This window comes from Pollicipes pollicipes, unplaced genomic scaffold (genome assembly GCF_011947565.3).
Source record: "Pollicipes pollicipes isolate AB1234 unplaced genomic scaffold, Ppol_2.1 Scaffold_6686;HRSCAF=7923_pilon_pilon_pilon, whole genome shotgun sequence".
In the NCBI taxonomy this organism is placed as follows: domain Eukaryota; kingdom Metazoa; phylum Arthropoda; class Thecostraca; order Pollicipedomorpha; family Pollicipedidae; genus Pollicipes; species Pollicipes pollicipes.
Genome location: NW_023596921.1, coordinates 15,375,246 through 15,397,955, shown reverse-complemented (window position 1 = coordinate 15,397,955; position 22,710 = coordinate 15,375,246). Strand labels below are relative to the sequence as shown.

Below are 22,710 nucleotides of genomic sequence, written 5' to 3'. Positions count from 1 at the left end.
AAAGGCAGGTCAGGCAGATCAGGGAGACCGGACAGAGAGGCAGGTCAGGCAGGTGAGTGAGACCGGACAGAGAGATAGGTCAGGCAGATCAGGGTGACCGGACAGAGAGGCAGGTCAGGCAGACCGAACAGATAGGCAGGTCAGGCAGACAGGACAGGGGGCACGTCAGGCAGACCGTCAGGTTAGACGGGCCAGACAAAAGGTGGGTCAGGCAGGTCAGCCCTTCGCGGTGCAACTTGGTAAATAACGCTTATACTACCGGAAAATGGGCTCCTGCCACGCACCCGTTTCAAGTGACGTATCAGCGCGGAAATCGTCAGCCAGGAAAAAGTTACGCCAACAGCAGATGACGAGATTACGACGACGCTGCCAGAGCCTCTCACGCCGATAACCAGACACAGTCACACCGACAGCCAGACACAGTCCCGCCGATAACCAGACATAGTCATGCCGACAGCCATACACAGTCACACCAACAGCTACAGTCATGCAAACAGCCAGGCACAGTCATGCCGACAACCAGACACGGTGATGCCGACAGCCAGACACAGTCATGCCGACAGCCATACACAGCCATGCCGACAGCCAGACACAGTCATACCGACAGCTAGGCACAGTCATGCCGATAACCAGACACAGTCATGCCGACAGCCAGACACAGTCATACAGGCAGCTAGGCACAGTCATGCCGACAACCAGACACAGCCAGCCACGCCGACAGACAGACACCGTCACACTGCTAACAAGACACAATCACGCCGACAGCCAGACACAGCCATGCCGACAGCCAGACACAGCCACGCCGACAGACAGACACCGACACACTGATAACAAGACGCAGTCCCGCCAACAGCCAGACACAGTTGTGCCAACAGCCAGACACAGTCGCGCTGATGACCAGACATGGTGGCACCGACAGCCAGGCGCAGCCATGCCGACAGCCAGACACAGCTATGCCGACAGTCAAACACAGCCACGCCAAAAGTCAGACTTAAGCCTGCATCACACAGGCTCCATAACGGATACGGGCCACCGTAACGCAAAAAAAATCTCCAGACAACTCTTTCTGCCGCAAGTCTCCAAACGAAGCTAAAATCTGGTGGCCTACGGACGATCTGGCCGCCTCCGTAGATGAAAATTCCCATCCATTGACGGAGTGCGGATAAGATCGTCGGGGCTTTGGACGTCCGAAGGGAATGAAATCTGTGTGCTTTGTTGTGTGGACTATGAAAGAGGAAGATTTGCTTCTCCTGACGAATTTGAAAGCGGAGCAGGAGAAACGCGGCAGAAGCACATGGGTACGATGGCCATTGTTACGACGCGGGGTGGAGAGAGACCTCGCCATATCGCACCGATCACACATTTCAGGCGGGATGTAAGCATGAACCGCATGGACACATAGGAATGTTCACGCACCCTCCTGACAGATCACTGCATGCTTGCCTAAAAACTAGCATTCGAGTGTTGGTAGAACTTGCAATGCTTCGGCACATTTACATACATGTGCGTTTGAGTTTGAAATATAGCTGCGGCGCATCTGCGGCGAACGGTGCGCGGTTCTGCATGGTTTTCCCGGTGCTCACCCGGTGCGCACTGTTACCGAGGCGCGGAGGAATTACCAATGCTTCGGCGCATCACACTGCGCTCGGGTGCCTTTCTGGGGGCGTTGCGGGGTCCCTACGGCGTCGGTGTGAACCAGGCCCATATACTAAGTGACACAGACAGTAAACCTTGGTAACGACGACAGTAATGCCTAGTCGGGACGACAGTTACATCTGGTCATGTCGGCAGTCAATGCAGTCGGAACAGCACCTGAGTCACATGCAATTGACAGACAGTCATATGCCGACACAAAGGGCCAGGCGACAGCCAAGCGCACTGACTCACTTTACTCACTTGTCACTTCCGCACACAAGCGGAGTGAAATCGACGCATGGCATGCGAGCTGACACTTAGACTTTACCCACACGCGCGGTCTCAGAATCACACTGGCAGGAGTCAGCCGAAGGCAGGCTCTCCAAAGGCTCTCTAAAGGCTCAGGCGCTGCCCGCGCCCTCGGCGATCCTGAGATCGGCCACGTAGCCACAGCACCTGCACCCTCCAGCCGCAGTCCCAGCCCCTGCAGACGGATGCGTGTCGTACTGCTCGAGAGTGGGCGCCGACCCGCGTCACCAGCAGCACAGTCACAGACACACTCGCTCCCCTCAGACAGAACCGCGACAGAGAGATTGACACACGCCGCTGTGGTGCCCCCCCCCCCCCCCCCTGCACGCCCGACCTCGGCGGCTCCCATGGTAGGTCAGTTTCGCCTGCCGCGCCGCAGGTTAGCATGACAAATGGTGGCTCGACCGTGCGGTGCCTAGCGTTTTGCATGTAAAAGGACGCTTTCGGCGGCGGCTAGGCCGATGGGCCTTCCAAAACAATCCTCATCCATATGGACGGGAGTGGCGATAGCTCTCCCGCTGTCATCATTTAACGGGATGATGACACCGAAACGTCACCATATCTGGGCGACAAGGCTGCATCTCAGTTTCATGGTTTCAAAAGCGTTGAGCAAACCAGCCGCCATGCCATTGACACGGCAGTGCATTCGCATTCCACGCCGCTTACACGAGCGTCGCGCCCAAACGCCTGCTATTGGGACCCGTCTAGCTGCCCCGGCTGCCTTACCTGCGGGCTTTCTTTCGGTCTTGCAGTTAACGCTGATGTCAGCGATGATGGAAACGCTCCGTTGACGCTGTCTGAGCATAACGCTCCGTTGACGCTGTCCTGATCATAACGACCCGCTGACGTTGTGTCTAATCATAACGATCCGCTGACGTTGTCTGACCAGAACGCTCCGTTGACGCTGTCTGATCATAACGACCCGCTGACGTTGTGTCTGATTATTACGTAGCGCTCCAGTTCAATGGGTATTTGCTTGATTTCTACCCTATTTCCTTGACAGGACAGCAGGGTGCGAAAATATCTTTTTCAGCGAAGAACCCCGCAATGCTACGACTGGCCTCCACGCGTCAGGCTGATTGACTTTGACCAGTTTTGCCATCTAATCTTCCATTTCGGCAGCGGTTGCTGTTATCGGGCTTTAACGAAACATTCAACACTTCGGGTTCTTAAGCGCCTCATCTATTCCTGCAGTTCAGCAATGTGTTCGTCTGGGATTCGTACCTGGCCCTGCTGGGATGACCAATCCGGAAACCAGTATCTGGACTATGTTGGCGACTTTACTCGAAACGATAATAACAAAGGGAAAAGAGTGGGGAAGCGTACCTCATTTGGTATGGCGGTCACCCAGGCCCATGTGCCCAGTCGTTCATCAGAGCCATGCATCGCACTGGCGTTTCGCCACCCTCCGCTTAAAGTATGGCGAAAGACTAACGACCATGGCAGCTACGTGCCTCATAAAGTAGCTCTGGAACTGATTTAAGGAAGTCGGAAGCTCCAAATACTGCTAAATTCATGGACCCCTTGATACGAGGTCAGGGCAAGCCCAGCAAAACTTGTGGCGTACAAGCCTAAGACTGACACCCACGGCATGAGTTTCCTGCTCAAAGGATGACTTACTTTCCCGACATATATTTCCCGATAATTTTCCAGACAGGACCACAAGTGTCGGATTTTGTGTTATCCCACGATCTTATGACTCGACTGACGCGCGACATATTCTTCATCACTATCACTGACGTCATATTTTTGGTGTGGAAAATAGGCGCTATCCTCTAAAGACCTGTTTCAAAAGTCCAACTTTGCTCTCTTCCTTTTGTTGTGCAGCTGAGCCGTCTAATGGCAGTCATCCCAAGAATTCAGCTGCGGCGTCTGTCCACAGAATAAACAAGACACCCCGGCCGCAACTTTTAGTTCACGCCGCATGAGCACACACAATACGCATCGAAAACGCAAAGCTCCACCGACACGTCCCGGCCATAAATAATTCCAAGCTGAAAGCTGAACCAAATGTGGATTGTTTACAACCTGTGCTCCAAAGCGGCGACATTGAAGTACGTGGATCCGTCCTCTCGGTTTAGGACACTGTACCGCGACGTTCGGTGACCGCTGTGCCAGCCACACCAGGTCCGCCCGGGTCGGGCCCCGCTCTGTAACCCGTACGGTCACCGCGTGACGGCGCGCAGTCGGGGTGACCACCGGCTTCCCGCTCCCGGCTCCCGGCTCCCGGCTTCCCGGCTCCCGGCTCCCGGCTCCGACGCCGGGAGCACCAGGGCCGGCGGCTATCTGTCCGTCCCTCCGCTGGACGTCACGTGACCGGCTGGACCGCGGGGCGCACCGGGCCGGGACGAGAACAGACACGACGTCTGGAGGCGGCGGCCGGCGCCGGTGGGGCGGCCAGCTCTCCGTGACGGGAGTGTAGAGGCGCGCATTAGCGGCCCCGGCCGCGGCGGCCGCGGTGGCTCCGAGCGCCGGCCGGCCCGCCAGACGGCGCGACGGCCCGCTCCTCCGACCGCCGATCCCGCTTCGCTGTCCCCCAAGGCACGCCGAGCCGATCGGAGGCACGACGGCGCGCAGGTGCAAACCCGTCCCTTTCAGATGGATTAGTTAGAAACGAACGGCAGTGTTGCAAAAGTGTATTGCTGCAAGGGTGCTGGTAGCAAATAATATAAACAGCGTAGAGGTCGACAATTAAACCTCATCAGATCAACCAACAGATCACAAGAATTTAAGTATAGTAAGCCCAAAATGCAGCCCTGGTTGTCTTTAAAGGATAAAACTAATTCTTCCACGATTATTTGAAATGTAGATATGCCCATGTTTGTCACTTAAAAGTGGAAGACTAAAGGGGGTGTCCTACATTTGTATGCGGTTTCGATCACTTGGGTCATTTGATGCAGTTCACAGTGCTACCCTTCTTAGGGCCTAAACCCCTCTAGGTTGTGAGCTACACGGCAGCGAGGGTGTGCAGACTATTTCGGGACAACTATTTCAAGGTCACTCAGGCATCCATGACAGCATAATAACGTCATTCAAATCCTGCCATTCCACTGGCCACGCGGTGACTAAAAGCCAAAAAGGATAATTGTCAAGACGTTCATATCTGGCGTTTGTAAGCACGACTTTAAGAAAGAACGGCATCAAATGGCTGTCGATCAATGTTATGCAAGGTGCGATGACGTCATCAAACAATGACGCATTGAGGATTATCTTTACAGAACAGAGAAATTGCATTGACTGAGAAATATCCTCCACTTAAAGGTATACCAATAGATACAAGTGAGCTTATTTCATCCCATATCATGCTTGCCTCAATGTCTTCAAATGTGGAAACTTCCCTTCAAGGTCTGAGTGACTCCAAAAAAAGTTTAAAACTATTCTGGTTTGAGTTCGGCCACACATACCAAACCTCACAATTTGAGTATGCATAGGGGGTCAATTATGGTAGTTTGTAGCTCTTTTTAGGCGTGCATGATTAGAAAAGGACCTTATTTGTGTCAATTATGAACTGATCTAAAGCAGGATAAGCAGGAGTAAAGCCCATGGCTTGTCGTCAGGCTTATCAACGTAGCCATAACTTTTTAAGGGAACGCGACGCACATCGCCACGTCTCTTATGAAGCTCTGGTGACTGGATTGGCCACATCAGCGCTGAGGAGCCGTGGTGCAACCGTGATTCGAGCCCGGGCTCCCTACGTGGGGGACCGATACACTACCCAATCGGACATATCAACAGAGAGGAACAGAATATATTTGATGACCTCACAGTTGCAAGACGATCAGCACATCCTTTATATCTTCTTCCATGGTTTTGCCTCATACCCTGACATTTTGTGCTCTACCTCGTGCTTTCAGCATGCTCTCTCCCTGTAATGTGTGGGCTCTTGCCCAACGCCCAAGGATCTGTACAGATGTTTCAGGCTCTAGCCAGCCATGCATGTTGCTGATGCTGCCCTAACTCAGAGCCCAGCATCGTCTGATGCCGCCCTGAACTCAGAGCCCAGCATTGCCTTATACTGCCCTGAACTCAAAGCAGCCTAGCCTCGTCTGGCACTGCCCTGAACTCAGAGCCCAGCATTGCCTAATACTGCCCCTGAACTCAGAGCCCAGCATCGCCTGATACTGCCCTGAACTCAGAGCAGCCTAGCCTCGTCTAGCATAGCCCTGAACTCAGAGCCCAGTATTGCCTAATACTGCCCTGAACTCAGAGCCCAGCATCGTCTTATACTGCCCTTAACTCAGACATTAGCCTCATCTGCGACGCCACGGGCAAAGGGAACATCATGGCGGAAATTAAAACAGCCCGGTAAGCTGCCTCAAACGTGACCATTTTACCACTGCGATACGAGGCAGTGTGGTTTGGTACCCATACAACACGGCAGCAAGGGTGTCGCAGTCACCATCCTGTTGGGCTGACCTTCGGACCAGCTCGGCGGACCATTCGACCCGCTCGGTGGACCTTCGGGCCCACTCGGTGGACCTTTGGACTTCGGACCCGCTTGGCGGACCCTCCGTCCAGCTCGGTGGACCTTTCGACCCGCTCGGTGGACCTTTGGACCCGCTTGGCGGACTTTTGGACCCGCTCGGTAGACCTTTGGACCCGCTTGGCGGACCAATGGACCCACTCGGCGTACCTCTGGACCTCGGACCCGCTCGGCGAACCTTCGGACCCGCCCGGTGGACCTTCGAACCCGTTCGGTGGACTTTTAAGACCCGCTTGATGAACCTTCGGCCCCGCTCGGTGTATCTTCGTAGCCGTTCGGCGGACCTTCGGGCCTATGCACCCACTCGTCGAACCTTCGAGTCCGCTCGGTGGACCTTCAGACTCGCTAGGCAGACGTCATTTTCCGATTCAGTGGGCTCGTACGGCGTACTTCCGTTCACTTTTCCTGACACACTCGGAAGGAAGAGTATCCTCGGTCGGTCTCGCCAAATACGGCGACAATGCGCCATTTCACGAAACACGATACGCTCAACACTCCTATCCCGCCGACAGGCATCTTGTTAAAGGTCACTGCCCTGCGTGTTAAGCCATTTAGAGCTGTCAGACGGAGACACACGACGCATGCGGCCATCCACATCAGGCCGCATCAATCCGCTGCGTGTCCCGTATTGGGTCAGTGTGGGAAGAGAAGGGCAAAAATATTTATCCAGTCAATGTCCAGTTATCAGGAGATCATCCGGCGTACCTGCCACGCCCGAGTGTGCCAGCCGCCAGCGCGTCTCTGGCGGGGTTTCCCTGAAAGGCGCTCACGGCTTCGGCGACAGATGCGGCTGAAGTCAAACTTTTATGCTCAACGTCTGATGTCAACAAAACGGGTAGCATTCAAAAGGAAATGGCAAGTTTGACACTCGAGGAAGTTTAGAGCGCAAAGTATGCGCACACTCCTCTGTCGCGGCAGATGGCGCAATCAGTGGCCGCATGCGCCAGACAGCATCAGCACATTGGAGCCCAGCCGGCGCCAGCTCGCGCACGACTGGCACGTGTCGCACGGGTCGGCGCGCGAGCCTCCGAAGATGCGCCACCTCGGTGCAGGCACGTCGCTCACGTGCGCAAACCCCAGCGTGTCGACGCGCCGACCTTCCGTGGCGCGCTCGGCGCAACAGGCCGATTTCAAAAGGCCTGTGCCGCCGTGCTCACCTGCGTCGGCGTCCGCAGCGTCCCCAAGCTCAGCTCCTCACCGTCCTCGCGCACCTGCCGCAGCACAACGCACCCCGCGCACGTCCGCACAGCGCTTCACAAGGCTTCGCAAGGCTCCCGCGAGAGGACCGTCGACTCAGCGGTGCGCTCCGCGCGGCGCCGCGTTCAAATCAATAGGGGCCGGCGGCGCGGGCTGCCCTTGGCGGGCTGGCCGCCGGCCGCGCCGCCGGCGGCCGCCGTTTCAAGTACGGCTGCCCCGGCCGCGCGCCTCGCGGACAACCCGCGCCGGTCCGCGCGCGAGCGCGCGAGATCGCGGCCGGACGGGGGTGCACGCGGCGCGACGCCGCACCCGGGACCGCGGCGCGAAACGAAAAACGTCACGGCGCCCCCACCGCTGCGGCCGCGCGATGCGTGTGCGCTACCGGACCGTTCACAGCGAGCGCGCACGTCAAGAGGAAGGGAGGACGGTTTTGCTGAGAACAGACATGGGGTTTAATATGGGCAGTTTCTAGAGACCGGGGAGATGTTTTGAGATGACTTCGCCTGTATGCTTACAAGCATGCAGCAACGCTTGCAGAATGAAGGCTTGCAAGGCTTAGCACTTTTTTATGAATGGAAGGCATCCGGGGGCTAATGCCAACGGCATTTGTACCGGCACATGCATATGAATGTTGTCATATGGAAAGCGATGCCTCTTGCCTGTGCAAGATATTCCCGTACGCTTAAAGCGAGTGTTCCACATTTGAAAATATTGAAACAGGTATTAGATACGACGAAGTAAGTTCACTTATAACTATCGGTATGCTTTGAAGCGGAAAAAACTACTCTAGACAACACAATTTCAATGGTTGGTAAGTATGCTTCTTAATACGTCATTGTTTGATTACGTCACCGTACTTTGGTGAGCCTGTTGACGGTCGTTACTTCTGGAAATTGTGCTCTCGAACGCCAGATATGAACGAATAGACATTTATACATGTCTTGGCTTTGACTTTCGCATGACTGATGGAATGACATGATTTTAATGGCGTTTTCATGGCGTCGTAGATGGTTGGGTGGCCTTGATGACCTTGAAATAGTCTCCCTGAAATAGTCTGCATATCTTCGTGGGCGTGTAGCTCAGAAACTAGAGGGGATTAAGTCTTAAGAATGGTCAGGTCGTGATCTACACCGAATGATCTTTACTGTGTCTATTTGATTTTACCCCCACCCTGATACAAAGTGGAACACTCCCTTTAAACAGGGGTTTCAACTAAAATTTTAAATCTTGGGTTCATTGGGAGCTTCTACATGTGCCGCTGATAAGCACATATGTAAGATTTGACAGCATATTCTTTTCAATGGGAAGGAGACGGCGGTTCACCTTATTCTGTTTCGTATGCCCATATAGGTAGGAGAACACACCTAGATAGGTCCTTTTTTAATGTGTGACGTTAAAAAAGCATGTTGTTTTGGAGTGAGACAGCGATTGCTTCATGCAAAAGATGGAAAACATTTTTTTCTAAGGCTGCCAACTGACGTCAAACAAACTCCGTTTGCATGTTCTAGAAACTGTCGTCATCAAAGAAAGAATCTCAAACTTAGACAAGCTGCTTAGATCATGCATCACCCTGGACCTATTAAGTCGAACATGACAACAAGGTGATCAACGTCTTGAGCTTGCCATGAAGTCAACCTGAACGGGAAATTGTGATGCGCGTGCTGTTACTTGGATGGATAATTTGTCAACTGACGATACATTTTTAATCATATATCGTAGAGCATGTCTCACACTTTTCAATATTGGAATGTTTCGCTTCCGGCTGATCTGCGTGGTGCCACGATGTACAGCAGGCTCTCAACTGCAGTCCCAAACTCGAATGAAATACATAAGACGCATAAAAGCCAACGTGATACTACATCATAAGCCGATATGGATGCAAGCGTCAGATATCATCAATAACCTCACCTTTAACTATTCGTATAATTTTAGTGGAAAATACTGCCCTAGACAACACAACCTCTACATCTAGTAAACATGCCCGTCAATACGCCATTGTTTGGTAGCGTCGTCGTGCCTTGCACAACATTGACTGAGAGCCAATTGATGGCCTTTATATATGGAAACCGCCCTCACGAACGCCAGACATGAACGACAGTGATATCTTCCTTGGCCCTGTTCACCGCATGATCATTGAAATAGAAGGATATAAATGGCGAATGATGGCGTCATAGATGCCTAGATGACCTTGAAATAGTCTGCGCGAAATAGTCTGAACATCTTCGCGAACGTATAGCTTAGAAACTAGAGGGGCGTAGGTATCAAAAAGGTTAGGGCGGTTAACTGCACCGAAGTATCTTCACTATGGATTTTTTTAGTCCCAGCCTCATGCAAATGCCAAACACTCCCTTAATGCAAAAGTGATTGATACCGAAGCATTCCACCAGGCTGACCCATCTTGCCCTGGCAAAATTTCGCACATGTGCGTATATGTTTTGCACATTGTATTGTGAAAACAGTGCACTCGATGGCGAACAGATAGCAATACAGGGACGTCATAAATCATGGCGAAAGTACATAGTACGGCAATCCCTGACTCACAGGCGGTAGAGCCCAGCCGTTGACGTCATGATCGCTTGGAAGAGTCCATTTCACGAAACCATCACCATCATTTCTTTTTCACTTCATCATTTCACAAACCAAAACCATCATCCCGCGACTGCAGGTAGATGGAGGCAGATGCAGAGCAGGTGCACGGCTCTTATAGATGGAGCATGCTGGTTCTAGCGCCTCGGATCAAGGGGATTTGTTTCTGTTCCACTGAGGGAAAATGGTCGAAACAATTATTCTGACCGTGGAACTGATGTCTCGTCTCGATCCTTTGGTAAACCGGCCGTGATTGGGGCTGGGGTCATAACCTTTCTCCGTTGCAAATCCTGGCAGCCCCTCCCGTCTCAAACCCCGGCTGCGCCCCTGACGGGAATGAACGGCAAGATGTGTCCGATTACTGCAGTCATCTTTTCTTTGTAGTTGGCATTGCAATCTGGTCGCAATGGCACGTAGTCAGCGATGGCATTGTAAGAAGCGATGCGTGTGATTGTTACCCATGACGAGTGTGTTGAATACGAGATATTGCACGCAGAGTTGCATGCGTGTAAAGCTCCAACAAGGCGGGTAGATTCTTGCTTGCAAATGGCGAATAACACCAACCCGTTATAGATATGCTGGATGAAATCGTGATCGTCATGAACATAGAACACATTAAAACGGCGAGCGTTGGCGCGACTGGGCTTGGAGTACGCTCCCGGGCTTCCATTGCGGGCATTCAAAAACAACTTTGGGTGATGTTATGTTGCCAATCGGACATTTCTGAACCTCTGCGTGATCTAGTCTACCCGAAATGTCAATAATGACAAATTTACGAAGGCACATGACACTCAAGGGTACTTGATTTGAAACCATGGATTGAGCGAGCTTATTGTTGTTAGAAGCAGGGTACGCTGTGGGTCTTACAATCCCGATGCTAAATTGAAAGTGCCGCTAATGACTCCCCGTTACGAAGAGAGACGTGGAACGGCTTTTTGCCTCAAAAACTTCCCCTTATGTGCAAAATGGACTCGTCCAAGCGATCACGACTTCAGTGGTTAAGCTGCACAGCCAATGAGCGAGGTCCCATAGCTTCCCAATGCAGAAAAAATTAATGACACTTACTGGCAAGAAGTAAAGACAAGTTTGTTGTGAGTTTGATTCTAATGTTTGAATCGCCTTGGTTTCAGGAATCAGAGTGGGCGATGAGCAATGCTTTCTGTGTGAACCCTGACTCCCATCATCCCATCATGATATTCCAGTTCAGCGGCGGAATTTCGTGGCGGGAAGGTGAGGAGGCGGCGCTCTAACTCACTGAGTTGCTGGTCGGAGGGCAGATGGTCGAGCTAGGGCGGATTTTGCCTAACCCATCGCTAGCCTCCCGGGTCGAGTCTAAGTCAAGTCGTGCCTTGCCTTAGATTAAAGTTCATGGAGGAAATCACAACCTCTCTCTGATTGCAGTGATTTGCGAAAAAAACCTCGATATTAATCAGAGAGTGACCATAATTCCCTCCATGAACCGTAATCTAAGGCAAGGCCCGACTTGACTTAGACTCGACGCGGGAGGCTAGCGATGGGTTAGGCAAAATCCACCCTAGCTCGACCATCTGCCCTTCGACCAGCAACTCAATCGGTTAGAGCGCCTCCTCACCTTCCTGCCGCGAAATATCGCCGCTGAACTGGAATATCATGATCGGATGGTGGGAGCCAGGGCTCAAACAGAAAGCATTGCTCATCGCCTACCCTGAATCTGAAACCCATGCGATTCAAACATTCGGATTAAACTTACAACAAACTTGTCTTTACTCCTTGCCAGCAAGCGTCTTTAATTTATCCTGCATTACAAAGCTATGGGACCTCGCTCATTGGCTGTTCGGCTCAACCGCTGAGGTTGTGATCGCCTGGACGGGTCCATTTTGCACATGAGGGGAAGTCTTGGAGGGAAAAAACGTTTCATGTCTCTCTTCGTCGACGGCGAGCCATTGGCGGCAGTTTTAATTTAGCATCGGGGATTGTTGCAGTGATTTGCGAAAAAGCTCGATACCAAAAACCGCTGCTGTCAACCTTTTATGCTCCATGGAATCAAGCACTAGCTTCAATGATTGCGTAACAAAAACGCAGAGAGGGGATTGGGGATTGACAGAGTGATTTGGACCTTGTGACCTGTGACCTTGGGGATTTGACAGAGTGACAATCTTGTAGGGAATTTGACGTTGCATGAGTGACAATCTTGCGGGGAATTTGACGTTGCATGTAGGTTAGGGGCAGCCACCTACGGCACCGGCGTGGAGGCCCCGGCCTAAGTGAGGTCAGCGCCGGCGCTAGCTGGACCTGAGACAAACTTATGACATAAAATATGGGATGAAGAGGAGGAAGGGGAGGGGGTACTGGTGGCGCTGCCATACTGCTGTGATCAGATGAACTGGTGTCGGCAGAGTGTTTGGCCTGGTAGGAAGGAATCCTGGTAGTATGTGCATCACTTTATATACCTTCGGGAGAGTGCTCCCCCCATGCTGACCTAAGCCCCTCCCCAATTAATTCTGCTCTGAGCTCCCTCCATGCATATGCACAAGGAGAGAATGCCGGGCTAAATCAATACAGAACAAGAAATTTAACTATTGCTTTGCTAGGTAGCGGATACCTAAGCACATCACTATAAGTGTCATGTCAACTTAATTCCAAATGACATCCTGTAAAAGCTTGATATTTTGTCATGCTAACTACTTCATATATCAGGTAGTCTGCAAAGACTCGGCAGGTTTTTTAATGATAGCAGCTGCATTGGGATGAAGAATAATTACTGCAATATACAGCATTCTTTAAATGCACAGCGTGGCCCAGATAACGGTTTAGGTATGTTTTTCCCAACGGTGGCAAGTGTATTTGTCGCATAATCATAGCTGTGGTGATTATACAGCAAGATCACTGACAGCGGTAGCCGTCAGCGATACCGCACTAGGATTTACTAAGATGTGTTCCTGTGAATTACATCCCATTCTTTGTTTTTCACAAAAGGCAGCCGACATTCAGGGGAATGTTTCACACTCGAAGATCTTGAAACAAGCATCATATATGATGAAATAAGCTCACTTGTAATTATTGATTTACTTTTAAGCGGAAAAGACCGCTTTAAAAATCAAAAGTTCTTTATCTAGCAAATATGCTCCCATAAATGTAATTGTTTGATTGTGTCATGAAACGTTTGCACGAGAGCTCACTTGTAGTTGTTCAATATCCCATGAGATGGCAGCACGGGCTGGAAGTGTTCGCTGAGCAAGATGTGCTATGTGCTAGTGTTTTTGCCCTTTCTCGTGGTGTTCTTGCATATTTCTCCATGAGTTTAGAGTGTCAACGTGAATTCACTTGCTCGGTAATAGTGCTTTTCTCAAGTTATTTGATTTCACGCCTCATTTCAATACTAACCATGAAGAATGCATGACTTGCGTTTTGTAGCACAAAACGTTATTCGTATTAGGACACCCGACAGAGGGACCCCGACCGGTTACCCAGCGCACATGCGCGAGTCACAGCTCGGCGGTTGGTCCCCCAGGCACACGCAAGTCTGTTCCACCGTTAACCATTTTTCTTCATCCCTTAGCCTTGAAAGGATCATTTCTGGTCGAAAAGGCTCTAATCTAGACAACCAAACGTGCTAGAACGCTCATCAGATATCATTGACCAATTCGCTGACTTTGCCCGGCTGGCAATAAATTTTCTGATGCAGAGTGGTTGCTCCTGTTGTGGCTCTCTGCCAGGAGTCCTCTTTTCTCATCGTCGTTGTCGTCACTTTTGAGTGCATGCTCGTTCAAAACATAAGCCTTTTCAGTTAGTTTTTGTTTCTCTCTTCCCGTTCCCCCACTGTGGGGAAGCGAGGTAAAGGGAAGAAGGCCGACACTAACTCGGAATCAACCTCGGCCTCTGATATTGATTCCCCCTTGGTCGTAGCCGATGAAAGTGCCGCTAGCCCCATTTTGGCGACCACTTCGCCTGGCGACCTCCGCGTTTTCCTGGCCCATTCCATTGGCTCACACGCTTCCATCGACCTTCGCTCGTCTTTGACCATCCCGGTGCCTGCTCACTCTGATGGTGACCCTTGCTCGACCATGACCAGTGATTGCCAGACCTCTGGGCTCATTCTCGATCCGCTCGGCTCTTTTGTTGTCATGCAACGCTGTGACGAGAGTGTCTCCTTCAGAACAAGCAACATCTTCTGGCCATCAAAACAAATTCAGGCTATTTGTGGTCCGTGCAATCTTCAAACTAAGCCGCCAGCCAATGGATCATTCGTCATTAAAACAACCTCTTGTGCTTAGACCAAGGCTCTTCTCCGAACCACCGAATTCTGTAGCAAGAAAGTAAAAGTTTCGGTTCACTTTGCAAGGAGCACCACCAAAGGCACTGTATTTGCGCTAGACCACAAATCTGCTCCGAAAAGGCCAAGACAGGTCTGTTCTTCCAACTAGCACGACGCATTGTCGAGGCAAAAATGCCTCAGTCTTTCTCAAAATCATACGCGCAAGCAACAAAAGTAAAATTACCAACATGTGCTACACAGATAGAACCGATTCCCCAGTTACTGCCAACGAAAATTCTTGCTCCATTCAAGACTCTCTGTTACATCAAACACACAAACCGAGCAAAGTGGTTCCCTCCAGACCGCCATGGTCACGACTTCGGACGCACAGCCTTCCGTGACCTTTCAACCCAGGCCGGTCGGCGCTCCAGTCCTCCGGCTACGAACGGTCGGCAAAAAAACCGTCTTGGTCCGTGTCCCTTTGACCGCCGCACGAACCTTTGACCGCCCTCTGCACAATACTTGCCACAAGACGCCCCAGCGTAGACCGCTTGTAACGCCCCCTGTCAGGGTGGCCTCGGACCAGCCTCGGTTAGTTTGTTCGGCCGATTACCGCCAATCGGTGGGGATGTTCAAATCACCAGTAAATGTGTTTTGTCGCACAGTGGAATTGTCACGGTTCTTTTTCAAAGGATCTGAAATGAGAGCCATTTTTGGGGCATTAGCTCCCGTCATTATCGCCGTACAAGAAGCATTGTTTCGTCCTACCGACAGGTATAACTTTAAAATGCCAAATTATCCATTACATCGTTGTGACGACACAGGCAGTGAGCGTCGCTGAGATTTTGTGTCACTCTATATAAAAAATGAAGCTACACACATGCACCTTTCACTCGCCACACCTCTCAAGGCTGTAGCATGTCCTGTGCGACTTCATGACCGCAGCATCGATGTGTGCTCCTTGTACGTTCCGGCAACTTTCGATAATGCGGAGCTTTCACGGCAACTTTACGGCCTAGCTATTCACCTCCGCAACCCTCTTCTCGTCCTCGGTGATTTCAATGGACACGCCCAGCCTGAGGTTACGGCATCAAGGCCGCATACGGCATCAAGGCCTGGGCATTTGTTTGAAGACTTAATTGATGCTCGTAATTTGGTCTTGTTAAACAAAGGAAATAATGCATACCACCATTCGCCCATCGGCCTGGAAGCCGTCATCGACCTGTCGCTGTGCTTTCCCTCAATAGGGACTTTCTTTGATTGGACTTTTGAGGGCGATGTAAACGACAGCAGCCATTTCCCAATTAAGCTTTGCACCACTTTCGATCCAGCCACTGACATAGTTTCGCGATTCAAACCCCGCTGGAATCTACGAACAGCCGACTAGGTCAGGTTTCGGGAACTTCGTTATGTGAACTACGACCGTTACGAATCACCAAAGCAGGGTGTTAACCCTATTACACACATTATCTATGCAACAGTGACTGCGACAATGCCACTTACTAACCATCCCCCTCCCATGTCGCATACCAGTACCGTAGTGGAGCAGCGAAGTTAAAAATGCTATTGCACGTCTGAAGTGTGCCTTCCGCTGCTTTCGTCGCCACCATGATGTACCTCACCGTCTTGCCCCACATTATGTACGTGCTCTAACCAGACGAATTAGAGGAGTGCCAAAAGTCTGTCAGGAATGCCAAACGTCCATCAAGTACATGCTGCTACTCCCCCGAGCCAACTATGGGGACAGGTTCGAGCACTTTCCGGAAAGCGCACTTCTTTTTCATTGCCCACTTTACGCCTCAATAACCAAATTATTTCAGAAACGCATCTTATCATCATGCTTCGCTGAAAGTCTCGCTCAGTGTAGCTCCTCCGGAAGTTGCGAACCAGGCTTGGTGGATCTTGCGCATGGCCATTTTTGTTTACACGCTAATTGTTTTGTTTCTGACAGTATCAAAGACTATAGAGTATTGTTTTCGTTCCTGGAACAAAGCACATGATATGAAATCCGCCGACAACACCTCGGAAAGTCATGATCAGTTACACTTTTCTTTTTCTGTAATCTTTCTGAAAACATGCTTCATTTTATTTGAGTTTTTCATGATTTGGGGTCATGCTATGTTTTTCCTGAGTCATGAAGAGACACCATCATTACTCCGCTTCTAAAACCCGGGAAAGACCAAAGATCCATCAAATTATTGCTCCATTCCACTTTACTAGCTGTCTGGGAAAACTTTTTGAGCGGATAGTGGCGAAGCGGATCTCTTGGATCGTAGATGAGACCGTGTGCTTTCAAAAGTAATGTAGTTTTCGACATCACACGGCCGCCGTCTTCCTTGACATTAGCCGAGATTACAACATGGTCTTTAAACCTGCACTTAGTTTCAAGCCCTATCAGTTCGGGTTTAAAAGCCATTAGCACATTACCTCATTGGATTTATTTCTGCCATCAGACCATTTCGTGTGAGATGCAACTAACACCAGGAATTTCCTCCCCCACTTTTTTGCGATGATAGCACAATCTGGTGTTCGGACGTTGAGTATGACCATTCGCTGCCACGGCTCCACGCCTCCCTAAACAAGGTGCAGAAATGGTAAGAGCGTTACGGGTTCCGCTTCTCCGCTCCAAAATCTGCGGCTGTTAGGTGGATATAACATTCCTTTCATTTCGTCTTTCAAATTTCTCGGCGTTGTACTTGACGCAAGATTATCAATGCGAATGCACGGAACATACGCGCTGCAAATGCCTGAAGAGACTAAAATTGTTTAGATGTATATCCGGGTCACGGTATGATATCGGCCGTCAAACGTTACCATTTCTGTGCAAATCCCTATTTTTCTTATCATTAATTGCGTTTCCGTGGCATATAGGGAGGAAAGCCAACACGGTCTTCAGCCTCTATGAACCATACAAAACATCTTGCGAATTGCCCGTGGAGTTCTGCGCACTTTTCCAATTTCAGCGCTTGAGCTTGACACCCACGTTATGCCTCTTGGTCTCCGACGAATGTAATAAACATTGCGGCATCTAAGAAAAGTGCGACAAAATCCCAACCTCCTGCTTTTAAATTTATAAATGGGCTCGCGGAATGCCGGTCAGGGCTGGCCATAGCCTCTTGAACCATTGTCTACCGCACCAGCCTTCATTTTGTTTTGCCGCCATCCTTTGTGGTACCTGCTTCAATAGCACGAACATGCCTCCAAAACTTCCGTTGCCTTTTCACGATCCTAAACGTTCTGTCACAGCTTATGATCTATTCATCTTTCGTGTCGCTGTAACTGCATTCATACTCAGAGAACAACCAGAGGTTGTGAAAATAGAACACTCAGCCTATCGCTGAGCGGTACAAATCAATTTTGAAAGACATTCGAATCAGTTTTTACGACGGCTGTTCTTGTGCGCACAACGCCTGTCGCCTGGTGCCACTTGTGGGGGCCAATGCCGATCGCTTTTACGGAAACCGCAATCCAGGCCATCGCTGCCCTTGTTCCCAAAATTGCGGCCGCGCAGGCTCAAACTCTTTTGATGTAATTCATTGTACTAGTCGTGTCTACATAAGAATGAGCGTACTCATGCAAGCATGGGATGGCCTTGTTCGTTTCTCAAGCCAACTCACTCAACAGCACAACTGACAACAGAACTCAACTCGACTCACTCTATTTGACACGAAAGAGACCCCTTATTTCTGTGCAGGAGACACCGTTGGGTGAAGCAGTTGTGGGCAAATATTGCCCCCGGTCAAGGGCTGAAGGACCATTTCGTTCTACCACGGCGTGTCTTCCGGCTGACATTCTGGCGACATGGGGCGGGGTCCCCTGGTCGATCCGGAGGCCCTTAGAGGGATACATATGCCACACTGGTCCCCTCCCTAATGCGAGAGGCCTTTTGGCCGGCGCAGTTGGCCTCAGATCGACGCGGGAACCCTTAGTGATGCAGCAACATCCCTGATCGGAACAGGTGGCCAAATGATTGGCACATAGACCCCAGTTCGGCATGACGGGCCCATGCTTGAGTGGGTTCGAAGGCCCAACGTTCGGTACTGGGGGTCCTGACTGACATAAGACTTTTCCATCTCCTCAGTATGAAGTCACCATAAGCTGCCATGTTTCATAGGCTGTCACTGTCCCCTAAGCTGTCACTGTCAGAGGCCCAGACAAACGCAGGAGGCCTCTGTCACTCAGGGTCCCGTCCCTGTCGCTGCTCAGCACATCTTTCTCTGACCACCTTGGTTCCGCTTGTTGATACAGTGTACCTGTCTCGGCACTGTGGACCCCTGAACGATACAAGAGCCCCGCATTGTTGCATGGTCCCGACCAATGCAACTCGTGGGCCCGGCCATGTCCCTGTTTGGGAAATGAGCCCCGGGATTTCAGAACCTCTCATGAGCCGGCTGTTCGGTGTTAGTGATCTTTGGTCGGAATAACAGCACTCTCTGTCTCAGGAGTCTCCAATCGGTACAAAAGGCCCATTTAATGTCGTTTGAGATCACGGCCCTACAGACGGGGCCTTTTGACCGTCCGCCCGTCATTCCGTACTTTATATAACCTATAACAGACCCTTCGGGCCCTTCGGTCCTCCAATCAGGCCCTTGATCTTTGGTCTCGAGCCCTTTGGCCCTTCTCCGGACCTCCTCAAACAAAGCCCGTGACCTTGTTCCTGCTTGGGAAATGGGGCTCCAGGTTTCGAACTAACAGGGAGCCAGCTGTTCCGCGATCGTGGCCTCTGACAGACTGAGACACCCACATTGTCCCAGGGTCCTCAAACGGTGCAAGAAACCTCTAACTGATATTTCATGTCACGACCCTAGGGGACGCGATTCTTGTGTAACCTACAGCCAGTTTTTCGGGCCTTATGTCGAACCGAGCCCTTGATTGACGATTTTGGTAGGTCTCCCAGGCCCCTCTTCAGGCATAATCGAACACTACATTTGGTCTACTCAGACCCCTTTGCAGACAAAGGACTCTGTGTTGGGCACTGTGACCCCTGACAGACACGGGGACCCTAATCGGTGTAAATCTCTGGCCCAGGTTTTGTGACTGACTGAGAAGTGACCCCTCAGGTCCGTACCCGACGCGGGGCTGACTTTGGTGGTGTCAGTTTTAGTCAGACACCGCCCTCAGAAAACGCCTTTGCAGTTTTCAAATGCTACGCCTCTGTACGTGGACGCATACCCTAGTAATGTGCGAGGTGAGGCGGTGTCTCACCAATGCTCTCCCCACAATGGAACGTAAGGAACACGAGGTGCAAGGAACTGCACGAAAACATGGTTGGAACAAAATTAGATCATAGTTGGTTTCATTTCCCATCTGAAGTAGCTGAAATCTCACTCGAAATACCCGAGTGTCAGGCCGAAGTCGACAAAAACGTCGGGGTGGGCTGACGTTTCTATGTGATGTAAAGTTTGTCGTCTGTTTAAAACTTTGTCGCAGTGCTGCACCATCAGTTGTCTTACAAAGAGTTTTATGCCACTCAAACGGCCCTGTTGTCAGCTTTTTTTGCAACGCATTTTCCATGCCGTGCTTTTTATCAGACGGTTAGTTATACTCGGTGATGTAAAATTGAAGAAAAAAAGAACGCCAGTGGCGGCCTTCTTTTTTACAACATTGCCTACAGTTCTGAACCTGAACAGAACACATTCTGACCTGTAAAGGCCCATTCTGATATGTAAACGACCCATTATTGACTGTGGCGGGCCCATCCGCTGGCCTTTACAGCGCCAATTCTGACCTTTAAAGAGGTCATTCTCGCCTTAAGAGAGCTTGCTCTGGCCTGTAGATGGCCCATGAAGACATGCAAGACCACCATGTCTTGAAGAAGACTCATTATTTGCTGCCGAGAGTTTAAATCCATTCTGACTTGTAGAGAGCTCATCCTGGGTTGTAGGGGCTCACTTTCTATTCTCAGAGGGTTAGTTTTTGCATTTTGGCTTGTCCAAACTTGAATATAGTGCCTGCGCCCACGCAACCAAATCCCCTTCGGCTACATTGCCGCCGGCTGCATGCGAGGCGTGATCAGCGCGGCGATACGTAGTGCATCACGGGGGCTATGTTGGGCTGCGTCTGCGGCTGGGCCTGGATCCTAGGACTGAGGCTAGGCCTGGGCCTGGGACTAACGCTGAGCCTGGACCTGGACATGGGCCCGAGACAGGGACTGCGGCTGGGCATGGGCCTTTGTCTGGTACTGCAGCTAGGCTTGGGATTGGGGCTGCGGCTGGACCTGGGCCTGGGCCTGGGACTGCGGCTAGGCGTGGGCCTGGGACTGCGGCTAGGCGTAGGCCTGGGACTGCGGTTGGACCTGGGACTGCGACTGGGTCTGGGTCTGGGTCTGGGCCTGGACCTGGGACTGGGACTGGACTGGAACTGGGCATGGGACTGGGTCTGGGCCTGGAAATGGGACTAGGGGTGCGGCTGGGCTTGGCCTGGGCCTGGGGGTGGGACTGGCACTGCGGCTGGGGCTGGATCCTGGGCCTGCGGGACCTGGGCTGGCCAGGGCCAGGGTCTGGCCTGGGCCTGGGCCTGGGCCTGGGCTGGGTCTGGGTCTGAGGTCTGGGCCTGGGTCTGGGTCTGGGTCTGAGGCTGGGCTGGGCTGGGACTAAGGCTGGCACTGAGGCTCGGGTTGGGGGCCGGGGCTTGGGCTGTAGCTGGGCATAACATGGCCAGCAGCGGCGGATTTCTGGAAGGCGGGGTGGAGTTACCCCCTGCCCAGTCCGGGCAACATTCAACAAGGAGACATTACACATCCCGAAAAGGGCAAGTTACGTCGGTGTCGGTAGTGACAGACCCTCTGTGGAGACCAGGCTGGAGGTTGCAATTCTCGGTCCAGGGCCGGTCGCAGTCCTAGGCCCAGGCCCAGCTGCAGTCCCAGTCCAGACCAAGCCGCAGTCTCAGGTCCAGACTCAGTCGTGGTACCAGGCTTGAGCCCAGCCACAGTCTCAGGTCCAGACTCAGCCGCGGTACCAGGCTTGAGCCCAGCCTAGTCTCAGGTCCAGACTCAGCCGTGGTACCAGGCTTGCGCCCAGCCTCAGTCTCAGGTCCAGACTCAGCCGTGGTACCAGGCTTGAGCCCAGCCATAGTCTCAGGTCCAGACTCAGCCGTGGTACCAGGCTTGCGCCCAGCCACAGTCTCAGGTCCAGACTCAGCCGTGGTACCAGGCTTGAGCCCAGCCATGGTCTCAGGTCCAGACTCAGCCGTGGTACCAGGCTTGAGCCCAGCCGCAATAAGCCCAGGCCCAGCCGCGGACGCAGTCGCATCACCAGCCCAGCCCTGTGGTGCACTACTAGAGCCGCGCTGATCATGTTACACGTGAAACTGACGGCGATGTAACCGAGAGATTTAGGATGCAGGGGCGCGGGAACTATGTCCCAGCTGGAGGGTGACTTCAAAATGCCAAAATGGGCCCTCTAAGATTAGAAAGTGAGCTCCTACAAGCCAGGATGAGCTCTCGACAAGTTTAAATGGAGTTCAGCTATCGACAGTAAGTAATGAACCTTCTTTAGATCATAATGTATCTGCACGTCTTAATGGGTCATCTACACTCAGCGCAGACACACTCTTGGGCCATCTACACTCAGTGTAGATGACCCATTAGCCATGCAGACTCCATCAGTAGTCTTCAGGCCAAAATGGGTCTTTCCAGGCCAGAATGACCCTCTTAAGGTCCGAATGTAGCCTTTACAGGTCAGAATGGCCCGCCACAGTCAATAATGGGCCGTATACAGATCAGAATGGGCATATGCAGGCCAAGATGATCCTTCTCAAATTCAGAATTGCTCTCTTTTGGTCAAAAGGGACCTTAAATAGCCCAAATAAGCCCTCGACAGGCCAGAATGGAAGTTGCATGCAACCTCCAGTTTTCAAATTTGGGAGGGGTGAGCTACCCCACTGCCCCCCCCCCCCCCCCTCTGGTTAACGTGTCCTTGTTTGGGTGCCATTCCCGCCCTTGGAGGAGGTGTATGCTCCGGGAGCCGTGTTATCAAAATCAACTCGCGTTGTTTGCTTTACGAAGACCTGACTCGTTCCCGTTTACCTATACGTCTACGCGACACAGTTGTACCACCCATGTGGCTTCCGCGCTCGACACACGTAATTACTTTGTGTCAATACTGTGTATAGCAGTAAGTTCCAAAACGCGGGTTCAAAGCTCCTTTAAGCTTTGCAGCACATTATTGCCCGCACTGGAATTTTCATACATGCCCAAATAAATATGCGGTGATGTAAATATTATTTTCAGATGGTACAAAAGTATCGCCAGCGACCACACGCATCC

The 22,710-nt window shown here is 51.6% G+C and overlaps 2 protein-coding genes across 2 annotated transcripts in view; both read right to left on the bottom strand.

The window, feature by feature from the left end:
* Window positions 1-7,748, bottom strand: part of LOC119107970 (MARCKS-related protein 1-B-like) — a 38,572-nt gene extending 30,824 nt beyond the window's left edge. Inside the window, exon 1 of the mRNA XM_037231559.1 lies at window positions 7,585-7,748. The gene's annotated coding sequence lies outside the window, so the exon portion shown is untranslated. The remainder of the gene's footprint in view (window positions 1-7,584) is intronic.
* Window positions 7,355-22,710, bottom strand: part of LOC119107969 (putative serine--tRNA ligase, cytoplasmic) — a 30,805-nt gene continuing 15,449 nt past the window's right edge. Inside the window, exons 7-8 of the mRNA XM_037231558.1 lie at window positions 7,585-7,638; window positions 7,355-7,537 (exon numbers count right to left, since the gene is read on the bottom strand). Of these exons, the coding sequence (XP_037087453.1) occupies window positions 7,355-7,537; window positions 7,585-7,638 (237 nt within the window). The remainder of the gene's footprint in view (window positions 7,538-7,584; window positions 7,639-22,710) is intronic.